The 22323-nt window shown below is 37.9% G+C and overlaps 2 protein-coding genes across 2 annotated transcripts; one reads left to right on the plus strand and one right to left on the minus strand.

Annotated features, from left to right (window-relative positions):
* Nucleotides 1-388: 388 nt before the first annotated feature.
* Nucleotides 389-10459, minus strand: LOC143864289 (uncharacterized). Its single transcript, XM_077375204.1, has 19 exons — nt 10306-10459; nt 9110-9337; nt 8379-8501; nt 8175-8297; nt 8003-8065; nt 5462-5569; nt 4790-4867; nt 4449-4541; nt 4100-4186; nt 3267-3368; nt 3061-3180; nt 2885-2947; nt 2299-2429; nt 2141-2222; nt 1967-2025; nt 1781-1826; nt 1049-1140; nt 742-811; nt 389-652 (listed from the first exon to the last, which is right to left on the minus strand). The coding sequence occupies exons 2-19, from the start codon at nt 9323-9325 to the stop codon at nt 575-577; spliced, it is 1734 nt and encodes a 577-aa protein (XP_077231319.1). The 5' UTR covers nt 9326-9337; nt 10306-10459; the 3' UTR covers nt 389-574.
* Nucleotides 10460-13493: 3034 nt separating this feature from the next.
* Nucleotides 13494-18167, plus strand: LOC143864360 (Metal-dependent phosphohydrolase). The gene is made up of 7 exons (XM_077375288.1): nt 13494-13696; nt 13825-13855; nt 13944-13962; nt 14237-14337; nt 16559-16657; nt 17029-17201; nt 17795-18167. The coding sequence occupies exons 1-7, from the start codon at nt 13511-13513 to the stop codon at nt 17879-17881; spliced, it is 696 nt and encodes a 231-aa protein (XP_077231403.1). The 5' UTR covers nt 13494-13510; the 3' UTR covers nt 17882-18167.
* The last annotated feature ends 4156 nt before the right edge of the window (nt 18168-22323 follow it).

Below are 22323 nucleotides of genomic sequence, written 5' to 3' on the forward strand. Positions count from 1 at the left end.
AATGAGAATGTCCACCGTATGCCAAAATAGTAAAATCTACTATTTTTTTTCCCTCTAAACACATGGCGTCACTGGCAAGAACCCATTTGTTAGGCTCCCTGCTTGGGATGATCCTAACTCTTCAAGGTTACGTTCATCATATGAAGCTGATTTTATGGGCAAGGCCTGTTTACGTTAGGGGGCCCAACAAATGAACATTTGGATCTCAAAATAAGGTGGGCTCAAGAAAAAATACACTTTATATGGTAAAGCCTACCTTGTTCAAAGATCTAAACCATGCATTCGTTGGACCTCCCGCGAGGGGAGAAAGTATTGGGCTTCACAACCGTAAAAGGAGGGGAATTTATCAGCGCCCATAAAGTTGGGCTGAATCATTTACAACTTGAACTTAGTAATTGATTATAATTTGAAGCTTGCTATGTATTTCTAACCTCAATCAAGTAGCTGAATAGATTATAAATCTGATGCATCAAAAGCCTCAAACAACAAGATACCAAGTTGAAAGACTTCAACCCTCTGTCCAACAAGGGTTGAATTGATAACCTCCCCCCTCAAAATTAGGACATCAAACATCCTAAAACTTGAAATCTTTCTTCTTTGATTTCCCTTCCTTTTCTTGCATCTTGCGCTTCTTCCTCTTCTGACTCTCAACCTGCACCAGTTCAATCTCATAAATAATTATCTCAGATAAATGAACCAGCAAAATTAAAATAAGCAAGAATAAGTTTGCCAAAAACCCACCTCGGCAACCATGTCGCTGAAATCCTCTCGTTGATTCCGCATCTTCTCCTCCTCCCTTGCTTCCTCATACCTGTGATACAATTCAAACATTGGTTATTGCCCCCAATTGCAGAGTAAGACACTGTTTGTTTTGGATTTTGAGAACTGATTCCGAGTCCGAACTAATTATTCGACTCGAGATTAAATGTAAATTTGAGTATGAGTTTTGGACTCGCAATTGGTTGTCAAAATCCAAAATCCAAAAAATAAAAAAATAAAATTAGGGCCCAATTATTGTTGTAGGCATTTTCGTTACAGTTCCACTTACTTGGCTGCCAAAACATTGTCCAAAACTTCCAACTCTTCAGGTTGTAGAGTAACATCCACTTTATCTGATTTTTGTCCTCGAAGCAGATCAACCTGTGAAAGACAAGCGATGTAGAAAAACATATTCATAAATGAGAAGAAAATCGTTATTTCCCGTATGAATCTGCATCATTGGAGTAAAAAATTTACAGAAAAGAAGAAAAAAAAAGTTCGTAACCATAACTGCAACCGATATAGATCAACCACAAATAGGCAGTTTACAAAACTTATATTGAAGGTTTGAGCACAATGAAACCAAGCATTTTCGGGAGTTTTTTTCCAGCAGAAGTTCCTTTCACAAGCCATTCGGCCATTTTGGTGAGTGAGCATTAATGCATTATTACAATTTAGGTATTACTACCAATACAGTTGGTAAATCAGACGATACTGATAGGGGGTGCAACTTGGATCGGTGGGGTTGATCTTTTGCTAAAAAATGGATTGAAATCAACCAGAACCTGACCCAATTCCATTGTAAAAGCTCAACCTGAATTCTGAGAAATTGACCTGAATTGCACCCCTAGATACTGATGAGTGGCCAAAACCCCTAGTGTATCACCAATGATATAAATGCTGTTTTTATGAGTTTAGTTTAATACCTTATAATTGTCAAACAAAACAAATTGCAACTATAATTTTCATAATGATGGCAGTAGCATTTATAAAACATGAAGTATGGGGTCAATTGCCTCACCCTTTTGGCAACTGTCTTGTCTTGTGTGCCAGTGGCAACCACGTACCTGTATAAAAGAAATCATCAGATTTTGCCCAACAATCAAGAAGTTTCAAGAATTCAATACATAATGTATGAATAATAGACTATATCCCGAGTATCAATCATATAGATGAGTTTAGAGTTGGCTACGAAACCAATACGCACGTGTGTGTTGTACCAAGCAAGGTCCCAGGAGCAATCTTTTCTTCCTTTTCTTCAAGAACCTTTTACAAAGAAAGAAATAATAAAGTCAATGTGTATTAGTTTGCAGATGTCAAATATATGCGACTACGAAAAATTCAAAATAAGAAAAAGCAAGGCTGCACTGATGGGACTCACTTGATACAAAGGTTTCTCGGGCTCCTTCCTCTGTTGCTTTCGCAGGTCAATCACATCAGGTGTCTCCACCCCAGTAGGGGTACTGAGTAAAGAATAAAATATTTAATATTAAACTTATAACAAATGAGAAAAAACGAGCATAGGAATAGGTAAAGCACCTTGAAAGGCTGTCCACAGATTGAATGCCTTCCTCCAACTCCTCTTCCTCCATCTGTTCTTCCTCTTCTTCTTCCTCCTCCTCTTCTTCCTCCAAATCACCCCAATGTTTACTCTTATCAACAGGTTCTTCCTGAAATTACAGGCCAGACATAAACCAACATGTAACCAATGGGAAAGCTTATTGGAATAAATCGACTTCAGCAGAAATACAATTATTTAACGCCTTCCTGAAATAAGAGGAATGATAGAATGAAGGGAGCCCTTGCAAAAAAAAACAGTAACAAGGGCACTCCTATTGGTCCCTGTCAAACAAAGTGCATTTATTGTTAATTTAATTTCATATTTGTTAATGTCATTTCCATGTTTTTCGATGCCACTATGAATGCACTATTTGAAATGAACCAATCGGGGCGTCCTTGTAACTGGTTTTTGCAGGCACTCTTCAATCTATCATTCCTCATGTAATAATAGTACTACAGTTGAATACGCCTCAAACCTCATGCCTGGGTTTCCTTTTTTTTTTTTTTGCTCAACGCAAGCCTATTGATTTAAAATGCAAGTAGGATTAAAGAAATGTATTAGTACCTCGTAGTTGAGTTGTTCTTGTTGTTGGACCCCAAAAACATCTCCATATAAAGGACGTCCATGCTATTTCACACAAACATTAAAAGGAATTTTAAAGCAAAAGCAGACGGGAAAAGTTTATCACCGCAGACAAGAAAAACATGGCAAAAAAAACATGAAAACAACCAAGAACTCACTTCATCAACAGGAGGTTTACCCCAACCTCCAGGATGATAACCAAAGCTAGCCCCGGGAGGAATAGGAGCGTTCAAACCAGCAATTTTCAGACTTGGATAAGACGGTGGAGGGCCATATCTCTGGTCAAAGGAAATTTCTGTCAATTCATTTAAAACTAGGTGCAAAAGATTGAACAAAACATCCAGCAGATACTTGCTCAGATAACCTGCATATTGATGAGCCAGGGCGGAGGAGCACCATCTGGCATACCGAGAGCTTCTTTCAGTTCCTGAGACAACATGCCTGGCTTCATCTCCCTTAGTTTGACCTGTATAACAACAAAAGAGACATTCATGAGTTGCAAACAATCAGTCGTCAAGCTATTTTCCCATAATGCCAAGGCTACTGCCTAGCCATTAAGCATATATATAACATATTAAGATTTTGGAAATCAATCTAGAAAAAATACAGCAGAGAAAAAGATAAATTGAAAGATAGCAGAGAAAAAATATAGATGAGGCAATTTTTTTTAAGGAGGTTCACTGAAAAACCCATGAACAAGAATTCCCCAGCCAGCCTTCTGCCATTGTTAACATACGACTATGACCAACTCTCTAGAAGAGAAATGCAAAAAAAGATAGAAACAAAACGATAAAACCCAATTGGAGGTGTTATGTATGCGCAATACTTCCAATCCACTGGTTACTCTAGTACATGACCAATGGAAAGAGATAACCTATGAAGTTCAAAAAAAAAAAAACGCCATAACTTCCTCAGACACTGATTCTGCCCCATAACAAACTACCACTGCTTACAAATTTCTAAAAACAATAATATGTACTCGGAAAACATCAATCAGTTTCAATATGGCTCAATTAAAAAAAAAACGGTTTAAACAACTGAATCCCATGACACAAACTTGCTCACGGCCGTTTTAACATCTATTGTAACATCAAAGAACTTTCGGATATATAAGTTTGATGCCCATAAAAAAAGTAAGAACCCATAAAAAAAGGATTATACGTTTGATCATGGAATATCAACAAATAGAAATTATACCTCAAATTCTTTCCCTTCATGATACAGGTCACCATGAGAGGTGAGTTTTGGTTTTGTCTGATATTTAAAAAATGCATCATGGAGAACCTGCAAAAAAACAAAACCATAGTATTAAACAGAAAGTTAGATTAATACAAGCAAGCACTCAACCAGAACTATGGGGATAAGTACGACGATAATCTTATGATATCATGAGATGTACATACAGGGAAGCATAGCCCATTCATCGAAACTTAGGAGAAAAAGAAAACACAGTGAGATCCTAAAAAACACTGTTTTTTTTTTTTTTTTTTGAATGGCATCCCAAAGAACAGTGTTATGCAAAGAAATAACAAGATCTTGGACTAACCTGATAATCAATATCCATCTTTCCCATTTTAGGTTGCATCCGCTCACGTTGCTTCTGTTTCAACTTCTTACTATCCTCTTTCTCAATGTATGCCTACATTAGATATTTTGGGAACATTAAACATGTAACAACCAATCAGTTCACAAACATAAATTGTGGATTTTAACCAGAAGTAAAGAACCATGAATTTAAAACGGGGCCAAAAACTGGTTTGAACTCGTTAAAAAAATACAGCAGAATGTATAAAAATGTAGTATGGTGTTGGCAAAAATGTGTTTTTTTCCACTTTTAGTGCACCTGAAAGTTCCATGTCCTTAACATATTTCACTATAACCAATTACCTGTCTTATTTTCTCAATACCGGTTGCAGCAATGAAGTCAGGAAGCTGGAAAGGTTGCTTCTCAATACCACGCTTTCCCTGTCAATACATCCAGAGCAAACCAAACGGATGAGGTCCAAAGCTTATAAATTATATGGAATCGGTTTAGCTCTTATTTGATCCTAATCACACCCATAATGAAATCGTGAATTTTAAGGCGTTGTAACAGCCCACATCTGCAATATCAAAAAGAACATATTCAGTCTGAGCACTACTACACAAATGATTCAGATTGTGAAATCCAAGCTCCATCCAAAATTGCACAACAAAATTAGGATGCCAACAAGTCAATAGTTCTCTAATTTCATTGACCAGGTCATCTAACCTAGACTTTTTTTATTTTTCAAAGTGGCAGCGTATGCAACTAACTAGACCCCACCCACCCTAGCAATATATCAAAAGATAAACCATTCAAAGGCTCCTTTTGGCAAACACCGAAATGTCCTGGCTCCATGATGGTTACAGCTGGCCCCTGCAAGAACCACGTATACATATAAGAGGGGTAAAACCTTATCGACTTGATCTCCCCTCACCCTCTTATGTGACTCCTTCCTATCGTGCATACCCATCAAACATGCATGCATGCATGCATATAATAGTTCACATCGTGTGGGCTCCAGACACACTCCTCACCTGTAAAAACTTCCGCTTTTGACACCAATGCCTAGGTACAGGAACTGTATTTCGGTAAGACTTCAGAAACACAAGCAACTTGGGGTCTCCTGCTGTCGCATCCCATACCTGAAAATTAAAAATAACACGAAACGCAATCAATTTAAAAAGAATAAAGATATTGAACGAATCATAAAAATAAGAAAAAGGTAGACAAATATGCAGCTGCCAGGTTAGAACCGTAGATCAAGGATAAAAGAAGAATACAGATAGGGAGATGATTTTTTCGCCCCCTGTAGGATAATGCGCCCCCCTTTTAACGTGATTCAACGTCAAAAGCATAAAATCCTGTCCACAATTCACTTTAAAAGGGGGTGCATTATCCTACAGAGGGAGGCGAAAAAATCATCTCCCCAAAGATATTAGGTTAAAATCAGAGAATAAAGTTAAATGACATTAAAAAAAAAAAAAGGCTCCAACTTTTTTTTGAGAGATATGCAGCTGTTTGTATTAAAATCTTCAAAGGACGAGGCAACCCCATAAAAAATGGAAGCAGATTACATATTACATCACAAATAAAATAGCAGCGGAACAATACAAAGTATCTATTGCAAGCCACTAGAGAAGAGGATAGGAGTTTCCTAGCTTCCTAGCTTCAGAGTTAATTGATCCACTCATTCTCTCGCTTAAATGTCTTTAACATCATCTGCATTTGAAGGAAGCAGTCAATAGCCTTCTTTGGTCTATAATATGGGAGGTTGATGCTAATTTTGATGCAGGCCAGGTTCCGTAAGAGTCCATAGAATATCTGAATCGCACCAAGAAGGAACGTCTAAGGAGGAGCCAATTGGGGGCCAACATTCATCAAATAGGACTTCCTTTTAGTCATCATAGGGATATAGTTATATTTTATTTTAATGTAATTGGGATGAGTTAGTAGATTCTTTTAGTTCGGGTCGTGAATTAGGCACATCAAGAGGAGATGCAATAACTATTGGTAGAGGAATTGAAGTGTGAATTGCAAAACCTGCAACGTTAAGAGTGAGCGGAAGACAAAATGGAGGTAACAAAAGACAACCGTAATGATGAAGATCATGTTGATCACCCAGAAGGAAGCACAAGGGAAGGTAATAATTTTTTTTGAAAAGGACAAGGGAAGATAATAATAACAAGATGGAAAATCCATTTCATAAAATTTCGCCACTTTTCAATGATTATGATGATTCTCACGAAAAGGAGGAAGTCACTCATGGTGATTCTCCACATATTTATGATGTCTATGACCATGATGACGTTGGAGATGAAGAAGTATCATTTGAAGAAACCGCAGCAATCTATGATGACATCGCTGAAGAATATGAAGGTGAGGATAAAGATGAAAATGAATTTGTCAATGAAGAAGAGTTGTATGGAGCAGTGTTTAAAAATGCGGATGCAGTGCAGAACGCAGCCCAAGGAAATCCTAGTCGACTCAGCACGACGTGGTTGACTACTCGGTTGATGTGACTGACTACTCAATTGACACTGTCATAATTTGGGAGAGTCAAAGGAGTTTTTATTGATTCTGTAGACAATCTAGGTGATATGCTCCATTCCATCATCGAAAGAGGGGTTTAATTGTTTGAAGGATACATTGGTGGCTAGGATATTTTGGAGAGTTTTTTTTTTTTTTTGAAATTAACGATTTCCTTCCAAATAGTCAAACTTAAAAAAGCGACGGGGACGAGACGTCCCCGTTACAATGAAGAAATCGTTGGAATAAACCAATAAAGCCTGTTAGATGTCAGCACAGGTGTTACATGTTATGACCCTACCCCAGCCCCTACCATGTTATGGACACTCGCGTGCTGACGAGGCATGCCCCTCTTTCGCCAGTCCGTCCGTCCCCTCTTATGGAGAGTGAAGAGTTCAATTTTGAATTGGGTCACAGGAAAGGTGGAGTTGAGGGTATACTCCGTTCAAGTTCTTGATAGGGAGTGGGACATATCACCAAGAATTGTAGGTCGGAGAACGACGAGATGGAACCCTGCGGCCACCATGCAATCAAGCTTAACTTTTATAAATCTTCTTTAGGGAACCTAGGGCAGACGGAGTTTGGAGGTGTTTTTCACAATAGTTTATCAGTGTTATTGTCTTAATCCATCCAAATTGTTGTTGATGATTCCAATTAAACGGGAGGCAAATTCCCTTTTAACGAGCTTTCAGATCATCAGTGAAGAGTTTGAAAGCACCTTGTGCGTGGAAAGGGACATTTTTTGTGTGTTGTTGTGGGTGATTCATAACATGTCAGGACCATGGCAGTTCACACACCTTATTAACAGATTTTCGGATTTGTGTAGAGGGAGAGATGTACTTTTTTCCATGTTCCTCATAGTGATAAAGTGCTTGCTAACATAATTGAAAAAATGTGTGTCCATAGAGATGTGCTATATTTGGGGCAACCTCCGCCCCAAATGTAATTTTTCTGCTTTTGTTTCCAATAAAGTTACCCATCAGCTTAAAAAAGAGTAACAGTAAAAGAGATGAAATTGCAATTGTACAGGAGTGCGACACAGATCATACCTCTACAACATCTGGTCTCGCGCATATTTGCTTAAGTTCAGCAATTTTCATTCGCCGTTGAAGCTAGACAAAAAGAAAAATAATTAGTTTTCCTTTTCAATCTTATTGAATATATCAACAATGAAATAGAAACAAGCTACACGTTATGAGTAATACGGCATTCACTCAAAACCTTTTTTTTCTTATTAGAGAGCCCTTTCTCTTTCTGTTGTGCATCCTGTTCTTCCTCGTCCGAGTCCGAATCGGCTTTCTTGTTGGAAGCTGCAATAGCTGTTTCATCCTGTTTATCGTTCCCCTGAAGGAAAACAGAACACGGCCAGTTAAACCAAGAACCATTCCACATTGAAACATTTCGGCTTAACTTCTTTTCGCATACCTCTGAGCTAGCAGCAGCATCCACAAAGCTGAACTTCTCAAAGACCTTCTTGAAATCCTCAAGCAAATTGTCCTCCAAATCTGCCTTTTCTGGGACGTACTCCACTTCTACTTGCTCCACTACCTAATGATTTCAGGGTATCTAATAATGCCAGTGATGGGAAAAATAAAACCTAATGTACAAAATCTGTAACTAGAATGCATGGATTTGATCACCTATTACCTGTAGCATTCCACAAAACTTACAAAAGAATAATAAATGGGGTTTTGTTAGCAAGTTAGGGCACTCATTAAGGTGCATTGGGAACTTAATTTTGCAATCACTTTACACATGTTTTGTGACTTTTACACATGTTTTGATATAAAAAAAGTCTCAAAACATGTGTAAAATTAAGTTTCTGATGCACCTTAAAGAGCTAGCAAAACCCTAATAATGAGGCATAAAGACAAGAAACAAGAAATATGAAATGATCCAAAACACAAAACATATGAGAGAAGGCATGAAAAATAGAATATGAAGCAGAAAAAACTAAGCAAAACCATAGCTGTAGCTACCGACGTAAATTCCAGCGAATGCAGTTTCCAACAGATTTGGGGAACTTATTAAACCCTCAATCTTCCCAAAAAATGGATTTTTTGTAAGTTCATATTGCGGACTATCCAAGCCAGGGTTAATTTTCAGAAGAAACAGTAAAGCTTGCAAGAGAGAGAGAGAGAGGGAGAAAGATTTACCTGATGAGGATCAGTGTTCTCCTTGGAGTCATCAGCATCATCACTATCTTCGTCTGTGGCAGGGGCGCCGTTGGCTGCAGCGGCGGACAAGGAGGCCTTGTTGTTCTTCTTCTGCTTCCTTCGTCTCCGTCGCCGCTCACTTTCCCGAGATTTCTTGGCCCCACCATTGGGCAAATCGCTGCTTATGCTGCCATTCGGAATTTGGGGCGCAATCATCTTTGTTCACCACTAAATAACCAAGAATCAAAATTTTGATTCAGTATCCATAAAATCTCTTCCTATGTTATACTATTAAGGCCATGTTAATTTTGGATTTTGATAATCGATTTTGAATCCAAAACTGATTATTGGACTCAAAACTTGATGCGTACATATTATGGTGTATATGATGTAGCTACAGTAGTTGTCGTAGGATTATGCATTTTAGATTTGTGGGTGTTAGTTAATTATTATGTACATCATGTAAGTGGGTAAATGGGTTGGTAATGTGGCACACTTTTGAGTTTGTATATACGAAGTTGTATCTTAATGAAAATGAAGAGAATTTGCAACCAAAACAGAAACTTTCTCTGAGAGAATCTTCTTTCATTCTGATGAATGAAGAACATATCTTCAACATGTTTGATTGATGACACATTTTGCTGCTTCTGAAGAAACATAGGTAGAGGCATTTAGGTGATGAAGAATGGCTCTATGATAAGGTAATAGATCTAGGAATGTTGAATTATATAGGTAGGCTTTTGGGATATAAGGAATGTTCAACATATTGTGCCTTCGGAGGTAGATCTTTTCATCTGGTTAAAGGTTGTTCTGTGATAGGGTTTGGATGATAAGTGAGAGTCATGACAACCCTAGAATTGAAACTTTAGGAGGTTCCCTTGCCTTAAATCAACCTCTCTCTCCTACTTTTTCTATCTTTTTCTTGTAGATTTTGATATGTAGATCTCTTGTACTGTCTTCTTCTTCTTTTTTCTTTTTCTAGAAGTAAACATAGATTTTATTCAAGAGATGCAGGATTGCAGTAATGTTTTCTGTTTGAATGGGATTTTCTTGAGAAAAAAAAAAACCCCAATTCGATTCTAAACGGAAACGCCCGATTTAATTTAAATGCAGAGTTTTAGGGTTAGGGATTAGTATGATTAGGGTTGAGGTTTAAAATAAAGAAAGGGCAAGATCAAAGTGATAAAGAGGAGTACCTTTTATTCCTCCTCTGTAAAACGATAGTTTGATTACTGACTTGTCGAGAGCTAATTTCTGAAAATAAAAGTTGCAGCAGAATGAGCTAAGAAGAAAAGGAAGAAAAGTTGCAGAAGAATGAGCCAAGAAGAAGATTATAAGGACGATTGGGTATTGATGTATTTACCCCCTATTTTTTAATTGGGACAACCACCTCTAGTGCAAAGGATTACTCATAACTCATAGTTCATAAATACAGTAGGGGGTGGGTGCCCCAAGTTAACAAAAGGGGACGAATATAACACTTCCTACAATCGATTAAAATTACTATCCTAACCATCATAAAGATCTGGCCTATTATAGTTGGTCATACCTTAGACCCTTGATTTTTAGCCAGGCCATTTTGGGCTTCTCTTAAGAGAAGTTAAACCCTAATGTTTTGTTGGTATTGATCGTATGGATGGGATGAGCATTTGGCATGGGACCAAGACCATATATGGATTGCCTCATGATGACCCCACCAAAGCCATGATCCTAATCACACACATGGATTGAATATTTCAAACCTCTATAGATTGGTGGGTTAGAATCCTCCTATGGAGATGATAAATGCTACCCTTTTCATCACTTAGGACACCCAGCTGCATTGTACGTGGCAATCAGGTCACTTCATTCCTTCAAATGTGAAGTACATCAACACCTTTGTAGTCATAAATACACTGTAGCTGGGTGTCCCAAGTAATGAAAATTGGCGCATTTATCATTTCCCAAAATGAAGAATCGACATTGGCAAAATGGAATACGCTGGAAAAAAAGATGAAAGGGAGACGATGAAGGAAAAAAGGGAGAATCGACGAAGGAAAAATGAAAGATACCGGAAAAATATAAAAGAGAGAGAAGAAGGAAAAGAGAAGAATTGACGTCATAAAAAATGTAAGACGTCAGAAAAAATGAAAAAAATGGGGTCGTATCGGTGAAAGTTGGGGTCGTGTAGGGAAAGAGTGGGGTGTTGTCAAGAAAAAGTGGGGTCGCATCGAGAAAAAGTGGGGTTGTGTCCATGCGTGTGCATGTTCATTCCAAATAAACATGACCCCATCTTTTCCCGACACAACTCCACTGTGTGTCTGTGTGTTTGTGTTTGTGTTTGTGTTCGTGCGCGGCGCATGTGTAATAGTGTGGGCATTTGTGTTTGTCACTCACACAACAGACACACACTCTCACACAGTCACACTGATGTTACGTACCTAGATGGCCTTACTTGGGTTGAATACATTAGTTTAGATTTGTGTGGAGTTTGTTATGGGTAGGGGTCTTTTAGATAAGGATTATCTAGATTATAGGTTTTATAAATAACATGTACGCAACCCTTTTTGAACGAATGAAGAAAATTGTTGCAGAAAGTGTGTCGTTGGGCACAAAGGAGGATTGTCCTTCCCTCGAAGTGGATCAAGCAAATCATGTTGCGAAACGATCCGGGTTCGTAACAAGTGGTATCAGAGCGGTCGATCTTCCACCATGGCTACGTATCGAGAGATTTTAGATCCCATGCATGAGGGGTTCAAATCATTTGCTTCAAAAATGATAGAGGAGCAACATCAATTTGTTGAAGGCTTGAACAAAATCAGCATATTGATCAAGGAAATACGAGAAGAAGGAAAGGTAAATCTAAAAATGCGCAAATTGTTGTCAGCAAAGATGATTTAGTTGAACGCCATGCCAAGCCTCATCTTGATTTTGTCAACCCATTCGATCTCCGCATTGCTTCAAAGAGTAGCTATGAAAAATCGTATTTTCCTCCACCTTTGATCACAACTGATTTCGAAAGTGAAATTCGAAACATCGTGCTCATTATTTATGAAGAACATGAAGACATGGCTGCAATTACAACATTTAACAAAATTGTACCCAATAAGCTTTGGGATCTTGGTGGAATAAATTATTATTTTTTCCAATAATCCAACCTTGAGGAGAAGGTTGATTTCGGGGGATTTTACGAACCTAGGTAGGCTCCACTTGGGTTGAATAAATTAGTTTAAATTTGTGTGGAGTTTGTTATGGTTAGGAGTCTTTTAGATAAAGGATTATCTAGATTATAAGTTTTTTAATAAATAACAAGTACGCAGCCTTTTTTGAAGGAATGAAGAAAATTGTTGCAGAAAGTGTGTCGTTGGGCACAAAGGAGGATTGATCCTTCCCTTGAAGTGGATCAAGATGATGATCTTCCCTTCAAGAAGATTAAATCATGTTGCGATCCGGGTTCGTAACAATCGACAGTGACACCTAGACCCACACAGACACTCACTCTCACACGCACGTGTGTTCACACACTCAGTCACTCATGCGACACCCACGCACTCACGACAAAAACAGACACACGTCACACACCCCACACTCTCTCTCACCCACACACAAGCCGATAGACCCCGACCCCTGTATACACATAGTACACAGAGATGACATACTCTATTCTTTTGTTTTTCTTTTTTTGGTAGGTTATACACATAGTACACAGAGATGGCATACTCTCTCACACACATGAAGCAAGTTTCTTTGACTCTTTCTCACACACAAAAGGCATTTCGTGGTCTGTTGCATCTAACAGCAGCCAGAGGCTCACTTTTCAGCAGATTTTGTCTTCATTCACGAGGTGGCTGCTGTCAGATGCAACAGACCATCCACAAAATGCCTTCGGTGGATGCTAGTAAATCCCAATGAATAAATATGAAATAGGGAGAAAATTGAGCAGTAAAAAACGTCCAACTCTCCTCTCTTATAAGGGATTTGGTAGGGACCATTGAGTAAAAGCATTTCGTGGCCGTGCGCGAGAGAGAGAGAGAGAGAGAGAGAGAGAGAGAGAGAGAGAGAGAGAGAGAGAGAGAGAGAGAGAGAGAGCAGCCACATTTGATGTTGGATTTTGTATACAAAATTAAGTTTGAAGCTTTGCCTTTAAAGTGTTTCGTAGGTGCACACCAACACTTAGTTGTTGTTCGTCAAATCCTTGCACCAGAATAGGACCGAATAACGTCTAAAGCGACGTGTTCGGAAGATGTACAACAGCTCTACACAACAGCTCTACATATACTGAGGATCATCTATATTCGGTTTGGTCTTTCCCTCTTTCTCTAATATCATATTAAATGCCGTTTTCATTTTTTCACCTACATTTGACACAAAAGGTCATTTTGGTCAAAGACCGGTCATCCGGTTCTTATTTATCAGGTTTCGATGTGGGAGAGAGAGAGAGAGAGAGATGGGGTTGAAAGAGTGAAGAAGGCAGAGCAGGTGGTGGAGTTGGCGATGGAAGGGCGCGATGCTTCTCATGACGCTGCTCACGCTTTCAGGGTTAGAGATCTCGCTCTCTCCTTAGCCTTTGAAGAGGGCTTATCATCTTCCCCACACTCCATGGAAATAGTATTCTCTCTCTCTCTCTCTCTCTCTCTCTCTCTCTCTCCATATTTTCCTTTCTTTTTCTCTCCTCTTTTTACTTTTTCCTCTCTATGTGTGTCTGTTTCTCTAAAGTCTATGTTCTTCCTTGTTAGGTAGAGATTGCAGCTCTTCTCCATGATATAGGTCTCTGTCTCAGAAATGAACTTGATTTTTTTTTGTTTTATTTGCTCTAGACTGATGGAATTATTGAAATGATCTCTCTTATTTGCAGGGGATTACAAATATGTGAGGTGGGTGTCTACAGTTGAAGCTCAATTTGGCACAAATTTTGTGAATTCTCTAATTTTTTTTTTTTTTTTTTTATTTGATTACAAACACCTGCTTAAGTCTGCTTGAAAGTTATATTTTTCCCCATTAGATTTCACTATTTGGATAGGATCATCACAATCTCATATGGGTCTTTTTTCTTTTGCCATTTCTTTTCGTGGGATTTTATTGAATGATTTGGAAATTTCTTATATTTTGATTGAATTTTTTTTCTTCTAATTCTTGAATTGGGTGCAGCGAAGAGTCTGAGGAAGCAATGATTGTTGAGAAGTTTCTTGAGGAAGAGGGTTTAGAAGAGAGCAAAAAAGAGAAGATATTGGGAATCATTAGGGGAATGGGTAAGATTCTACAATAAGGGGTTTCATAATTTTTAATTTTTTTTTTCTTATCTCAGTTCTCAACTCCTCCAATTTTGTGTAGAATACATCAGATTTATGTTACTGCAAACGATTTCAATTTTCTTATGCGTTGTTTTCGCTGTTCAAATACTCCGAATCGGCTTGCTGTTTCTACTGTTTTGATTCCCTTTCTTCTCTTTAGTGTTAGCTGTTTGAGAGCCAAACCATGCCACCACAGTAAGTGTTGAAGTATAAATTACTAAATAACACCAACTCTAACTGCTTAAGCTTTTGTAGTAATTAGTTGTTTCACATGGTATCGGAGTCACGCAGGTCTTGGGTTCAAAGCCAACAACCCTTTGATATTAAAAATCCACGTGTATGTCCAATGCTGCCAACCCAAAAAAGAGGGGTCACACGTGAAGGGGAGTGTTGAAGTATAAATGATTGAATAACTCCAACTCTAACCGCTTAAGCTTTTGGAGTAATTGGTTGTTTCACAGTAAGTCACCAACCGACATTATGTGAGCTAATTAGGGATGCTTATCAGTAAGGATGAATCTGCATCGTACAGGTATCATGCTTAACAAAAATTTAGGACCTGTTCGTTTTAGATGTTGACAACCGATTGCGAGTCCAAAACAGATTATTGGGCTCAAAATTACAGTTAATCAGTTTGGGTTTCACAATTGGTTGTCAAAAATCTAAAACGAACAGGTCCTTAGCAAATCAATGAAGTTCTTGAAAATCTATTTGGGTCTTATCAAGAATCAGTTCAAGTTATGGGCACAACTCTTTCTACAAGCCCAAGCAGACATGATTTGAATACACGAGAAATTTGCAAATGTCAATCAAATATTCAGAACATCAATTGATTACTCCAAACCATTGATCTAGTAGTGCTCAGGAGCTTGAAAAAATTGATTACAACCAAGTTTTTAAAGTTGTAAAGCTTGTCCTACCATAACAAAATGTTGAAAGGCTTGCTTAACTAATAGGCGAAGTTTCTAACCAACTTCATTTCAGGCGATTATTGGGTCAAAGTCAGGCTTCGAGGTTTTAAAACTTTCTATTATTATAGATAGGCATCAAACATTAACCTGGCCAAACTTGGATAGTTTCATCCAACTTATGAATCATGACACAGTAACTGAGTTGCAGAACACCACGATGGCATCATATTAAACTGCACCACCACTTCAATAAAACCTCTTTGACTTCATTTAAGGTAGAAATATTACTTGATGCAACTGTACTTAACCCTCCCCTCAAATTGATGTAACACAAGCAACTATTTTCCAATGAGGGGTTGAACCTCTAGCTTAATTGGCTAAGGTGTTGTTCTTCAACCTTGAGGTGGGAGGTTCAGTCTCCACTTACCAAATTTTTTTCCCGATGAGGACCAAATGAAGAGCTTTGATCATTGCATCAATGTATAAATCCGTGATCTGATACTTGTTAGAGATGCTTTTTCTTGAATGGTACTTCGTTGAAATCTAAGGCAATGTAACTTGCAACTCTGGGACTTCTATGGACTCACAACTAACCTCAATAGACTTTGTTCTGCTCTTTAATAAGATGAGTATAGAGGCAGTCTGGATAGCCATTCTTGTCACTCTGCAGTTATGTTGGTGGCTATGCTCAATACATGCCCTCAACACTAATATTAAATGCCCGGTGCCTAACCCCTCATTACCTACCAAAAAAAAAAACACTATTATTAGATGCTTTCTATTACTTTTCCTCCACTAAGTGATACTGTCAATGTGAACAATTTCAAACCATGTTTGTTGTCATTAGAGACATAAGACTGCTTATTTTGTTGTTCTCTAACTTGTATTTAGTCATTTACGTTTCTCTGTATCTATGATGCATGATCCACTGGAATGAGAAAGGAACTAACTTCTCCTTCCTAATCTTTGTTTTCTCACAAAAAATGCTTTATTGTAGTAATAATTATGATGATCAGAACGAAGCATCCTTTTTTTTTGAGCTCCACATAAGTCCACTTTATGATAATTATTCTCTTATCATCACCTACATTTGCTTGCCTATTTGCCTTCAATCAACATTTATAAATTGTATGCTGGTAACATTCTGTTCGTCTGAGTTTGACTTTGACAAATTCTAGGAAGCAGTATATGTTCTTGATAAATGCCCATCTTGCTTCTTTTTATGATTGTGGCCAAATTCAAGTTAATTGTTTCCCATTTAATTTCAGGTTTCAAAGATGAACTTGCAGAGAATGCATATGGAAGTTCTTCTCTAGAGTTTGGGGTCGTTCAGGATGCTGACCGCCTTGATGCAATTGGTGCTATTGGTAAATTTTATGTATATTACAAGTTTTGTAGGTCGATATCTTCTCAAAAAGTTCCGAATGTGGTTGGTATTTGTTGCTACTTCACGAATTCCCCAAGAGGTCCAAAACCTTTTTATTGTCTGGTGCCTTTCTTGCAATGTTTACACTCAATTCCAAGTCATGTAAATTTTTAGGACGTTAAACAAAAGCCCTCTTATTGCAAGTATTTTGTATGAACCTGTTGTTATCTGTTCTTGGTCTTTATTTATTTCATCACTTATTATGCTTAAGTAACATTTCTTTTGGTGTGTAGTTATTGTTGATATTTCTTTGCACTTTTTTGCCTTTTGAAACTGTAACTGAACAGATCTGATGTTACACATCAATTTCAGGAATTGCTCGATGCTTCACATTTGGTGGAAGTAGAAACCAAGTGTTGCATGATCCTGAGATTGAGCCGCGATTGGGTTTATCAAAGGAACAGTACATGAAAAAAGATAGGCAGACTTCAATAAATCATTTCCATGAGAAGCTTTTCAAGTTGAAGGATATGATGAAAACAAAGGTAGCCAAGAAGAGCTTTTCTCAACTCAACTCAACTCAACAAAGCCTTTGTCCCAAACTAGTTGGGCTCGGCTAAAATGAATCCTTTAGAAAAATTTCATGAGCCAAGAAGAGCTTTTAAAGTCAATAAATCATGAAGCTACTTAATGAAAAGAAAGTATCAGATTGAAACTCTCCTATATCATCCCTGTCTACCTAGCTATAGTCACACATGCATGTGTATATACACTTCATATCTGATGGTATATATAAATGTACATGCATGCTTGTATCATTTCCATGAGAAGCTTCTCCAACTGAAGGATATGATGAAAAAAAGGTGTCATGTGTTCTACTAGTATGACATGCTTTTGTAATCTTGCTGTTGAAAATTAGAGCTTATAACTTATCTCATAATCATTTTGTTCTTTGACATCCATGTTCACACAGCAGTGTTTTACTTTTGGCAAAGTCACTGATGTTGCTTTCCTTCTTCATATAAACAATAACATTTTTTTATACTTAAAACCTTGAATAAATTCATTTTTACTAAAAAAAAAAATCTTTCTTCAATTTTCTGATACTTTGGGATCATGTGGATGGTAAACTTTTCAGGCTGGACAGCGCAGGGCTGAGAAAAGGCACAAGTTCATGCAGGACTTTTTAACAGAATTCTATGAAGAATGGGATGGCAAAGCTTGAATCTTTTTAACAGAATTCTATGATGAATGGGATGGCAATACTTGAATCTAGTCAAGTCCCTCTATTTGTGTAAGCACAAATAGAATTTGTCCTTCTTCTAGTGTTTTGTGGTCTAAGATACTCATGGAATCACATTTCTACATGGTTTCCTAGTTTTATTTTGGCCTGTGGAAGAGGAAATAATGTTGTTGTATCTGTATCAACCAAAATGTTCAGTATAAGATGTTATTTGGGAGCCTAAGCTATATATCATGGGTTTATTACAAATTACAGTTTAAACTTTAAATGTTGTTCAAAACTCATGCAATTGCACTTTAATTCCATAGGAAACAATTCACGATTCAATTCGGATCCTACTTGCAAGAAAATATACATGTACAATGGATTCACTCAACTGTTACAGACCATTTGGATACATGGATTTTATAAGCTAAAACCTGGATCTTATAAGCTAAAACCTGGATTTTAATTATATTCCATGATTTTGTGGAACTCTTTATATTTCACTACATTCTTTCCTCTTTAACTTCTTTGATTTCTTGCTATCTCAAAGATTGTTTATAATTGCCTCAAACTTTTTCTTCCCCTCAGATCATGAACCTTCAAATGGCCTATGATCTTTGTCTAACATCATCTTGGCAACCAGGAAGGACGGGAAGGTGCCCATGTGTGTCGATTTTAAAGATCTTAACAGGGCAAGCCCCAAAGATGACTTTCTACTGCCATATATTGACATCTTCGTTGATAACAAAATGAGGTGTGCCTAACTCTCATTCTTGGATGAGTTCTCGGGATATAAACAGATCAAGATGACACCCGTGGAAATTGAGCATACCTGATATCATCCTTGAAAATTGAGCATACCTGATATCATCCTGCTCGAAAAAACTATCAGGCTTAGAAACTTAAAAGTGAAACATTGACCGAACCAACTAACCTCGATCAAGTCAACATACCTATTGTATAGTATGGTAAATTTACCATATCTATATGGTTTCACAATGATATGTGGATGCCCAACACGAAATCTATCACTCCTAATGTAACTATATTACTTTGTCAAAAGAGAATTAAAAAAAAAATTTTTTTTTTTTTTGAAGGGCCATTAATGTGAAATTTTTCTGGGCTAGATTTAGAGAGTAATTTTATCCATGCTCAATGGCCCATATGCAATATTGTATAGCTGTGGGAGTATTATGGTGATTTAATGTAAGAAGAGGTTTACATGCAATTCTAAACTTCGGTGGTTAATTACAATTTGTTTATGGAATTATCTTAATATTATAATTATAAAAGATTATAATTAATAATAGAGTTTTATTAGAGAATGAAATCAAATCAAGATCAAATATTCTGAGATTAGAAGATTTGATTTGATTAGGCTATATTGGTTGGTTGGGTTAGATTAGTATTATTTTACAAGTTTTAAATAGAACCTACAACTAAAGTTAGAGAACCCTATCAAATCCTACACCCATTAAGTCTATACAACCCTAAGGGCTATATAACTCAAAGGGAATAAAATTCTAGAGGGCCAACCACCTTTCAACAATGAGAAAGAGAAAGATGATAGGAGTAAATCCAAAAAAACAATTCACTTGTAATGTTTTAGTGAGGTAAAACCCTTGATTCCTTTCTTTACACTTTTGAATAGTTACGATAATTAGTAGCTGGTTCCTATATTACTGAAAGTGATACAATCACCCATTTCCTTACTTGGGACACTCCTCTCCAGTGTAAATGAGTAGTTTGCAAAAGTATGAGCACTCCCATTTATTTCCTAGGCTTTTTTATGAATCCACCCACCAATTTATATAGGCTTTCTTCATGAATACAAACCATTATTATTATTATTATTACTATTTTTTGGGTAAGTGATATATTTGCCCCCTTTCTTCCCTGGGCCAGCCCCCTCGTGTATTTATGACTACTTTTAACACTACAAAAGGGTGGCCCAATGAAGAAAAAGGGGTGAATATATCATTTCACCATTTTTTTTTTGTAATTTTGAGTACAATAATCAATTTTTACCCGAAATTGAAACGGAGCAAATCCTTAGCGAACACAAATAAATAAGAGGATTAAGAGAATCGTCGGTAGAAGACCTAAGAAATAAATGGTTTGGATCATAAAACAAGTGGCCCCCTCTTGTTTATTTTAAGGGAAGAGATATATTCGCCCTTTTTTTTCTTTTTTTCTTTTTACTTTGGACAGACCCCTTCAGTGTATTTATGGCTCTCTTACACTAGAAAGGGCTGTCTCACGTAAGAAAAAGGGATGAATTTGACGTCAAAAAGCGTTAAAGTTTGTAGACACCCCATTTTGGCCGAACCCTTTTACGTTTTGTTTTAAATAATTACCCTACTAAATTAGTGATCTGAGGTCCCAAATTGTGTCCTAGGTTAGCTTAGGGTCCCACCGAGGTCCCTGCAAAATTTCGTCAAAATCCGAGCTAATTTGCCCAGCGATCAAACCTCAGAAAGTGCCGTGGTACAAGTTCAGAAGGGTGGCGATTTAGCCAGAAAAGGGGTTGTGTTGGAATCAGAAAAACCAGTTCAAATTTGCTATTTTGGGCTGTCCAGGAGGATATGTGGGTACACAGATTAGTGTACAGTATAATTTATGGGTGTATTATCCGAGGGCAAGGCAATTTCGTAAATAAGAAATATTCCTTTCTTCATTTTCAAGTAATGATTAAAACCTAATCTAGTTTAAGGGAGGTTTAGGACTAGGATTAGTTATGAGGGAATATTAGGAAGCTTCGGTTAAAGAGCCTTAAATCCCCACCATTGAACATAAAGGGGATTTGAAGGGTGGAGATCAAGCTTCTAAGGAGATATTTTCCATAATGTTTTCCCCCTTGCTATTGCCCAAGACCACATTTGTCTTGGAAAATGGTAGTGATAAATACTCCATAAGGGTTGTCCGAGGCAATGAAAAGGGAGCCGAATATATCATTTAACCTTGGGTATGTTTTACCTGGCCGCCCCCTCCTTGTGCAAATAATCAGTTATATATACACTCGAATAGGCTGTCCTGGAAGAAATGGAGGGGTCGGATTTATCATTTCCCTTGCCATACAAAAACCCATCGAGCTAGGGTTTTGAGGGAGCTCATTTTCGAATAACAAGCAGAGAGAGAGAGAGAGAGAGAGAGAGAGAGAGAGAGAGAGAAAATCTCCCTAGCATCCAAACCCTTTCTCATCACTCCCGGTCATCTTCTCCAACCAACAACCGGTCAGAATCCAGCCACCCTCCTCTCGTCCAATCACCTCGTCCACCACCATCTTCTCTACCAACACATCCATCTTCTTCTTCCCCATCCTATCTCTGCAACTGCCAGCTCTCACCCTCACCTCTTCTACTTCACCCCTAATATCAAAACGCATCCCTACATCCATCTTCTCTTCTCACCACCAGCCGAGCCACCCACCTCCGTTTTATTCTTCTCCTTTTTCTTCTATCATTTTCTGCTTAAAACCCATTTTCTCCTCCACCAGATTTATAACCTATTCACCACCCTCTGAGTTTATCCCCATTAATTCCGGCCACAAGCCACCTGAATCCGGTAACCCCATTATTTCTACCCATCTCTCCGCTCCTAAACCCATATATACCAAACCCATTTCTAAATCCCACACCTCAGATTTATAAAACCCTCTTCAATACTCAAATCCCTACTACAACCACCATCAAGGAGCAGAGAGAGGAGAAGACCGATTGTCTTCTCCGGTCTCCCCATCGCCGCCGGCCATCACCTCCACTCGGAATATGAGCCGTCCCAATCATCACCCTCCTTCCATACATAACCCTCCATTTTCTTCTCCAATCCAGCCACCATCTTCCCTATCTCCTATACCCACTTCATTTTTTCTATAACCCCCAAACCTCGAAAACCCATCTCACACTTCCACCGACCCTAGCACCATCTCTCTAAAAACCCATTTTCTAAACCCCATCTTCTAAAACCTGATCTCTAATTATTTTTTTTCATTTTTATTCCCTTCAAAACCCACCATAACCACCTCCATCTTGCCGGATTTCCATTGATTCCGGTTATCACTGCCCATTTCTACCTCTTTACCCCCCCCCCCTCTTCAAACCCTCTTCACTACCCTAAACCCTATCCCCTCATCTTCGACCACCACCACCATTATCTCCGACCACCCAAGACCAGAGCTGCTATCTCGACCACAAAACCACCATCTTCATTTATTCCGGTCATCACCGCCGGAATCCGGATTTTCCTCATCATCTTCTCCGACCAAGTACTCTTGCTCTGGCAAATCCAAGCCTCGAAAAATCTCTGCAAATCTGATAAATTTGTAAGCTCCTTTATCATATCAGGTACTAATTTTCATTAACTGATTGTATCAATTCTTATATGGCCTGTTCAGAATGCTAGATGTGGAATTTTCTTATTTGATTTCCGATGTGGATTTA

Source organism: Tasmannia lanceolata, unplaced genomic scaffold (assembly GCF_043159265.1).
Source record: "Tasmannia lanceolata isolate RefF3 unplaced genomic scaffold, GAP_Taslan_0.1 ptg000048l, whole genome shotgun sequence".
Taxonomy (NCBI): domain Eukaryota; kingdom Viridiplantae; phylum Streptophyta; class Magnoliopsida; order Canellales; family Winteraceae; genus Tasmannia; species Tasmannia lanceolata.

Bases quoted from the DNA above. Each gene is read 5' to 3' on its own strand.
- LOC143864289 (XM_077375204.1), bottom strand. From the start codon at position 9,325: ATGATTGCGCCCCAAATTCCGAATGGCAGCATAAGCAGCGATTTGCCC. The intron at 4,542-4,789 runs GTAATTGGTTAT...TATCTAATGTAG, and splicing joins GTATTGAGAAAATAAGACAG to GCATACATTGAGAAAGAGGA. The intron at 2,430-2,884 runs GTACTAATACAT...CTGTAATTTCAG, and splicing joins AAGAACAACTCAACTACGAG to GAAGAACCTGTTGATAAGAG.
- LOC143864360 (XM_077375288.1), top strand. From the start codon at position 13,511: ATGTGGGAGAGAGAGAGAGAGAGAGATGGGGTTGAAAGAGTGAAGAAG. The intron at 13,697-13,824 runs GTATTCTCTCTC...CTTCCTTGTTAG, and splicing joins CCCCACACTCCATGGAAATA to GTAGAGATTGCAGCTCTTCT. The intron at 17,202-17,794 runs GTAGCCAAGAAG...TAAACTTTTCAG, and splicing joins AGGATATGATGAAAACAAAG to GCTGGACAGCGCAGGGCTGA.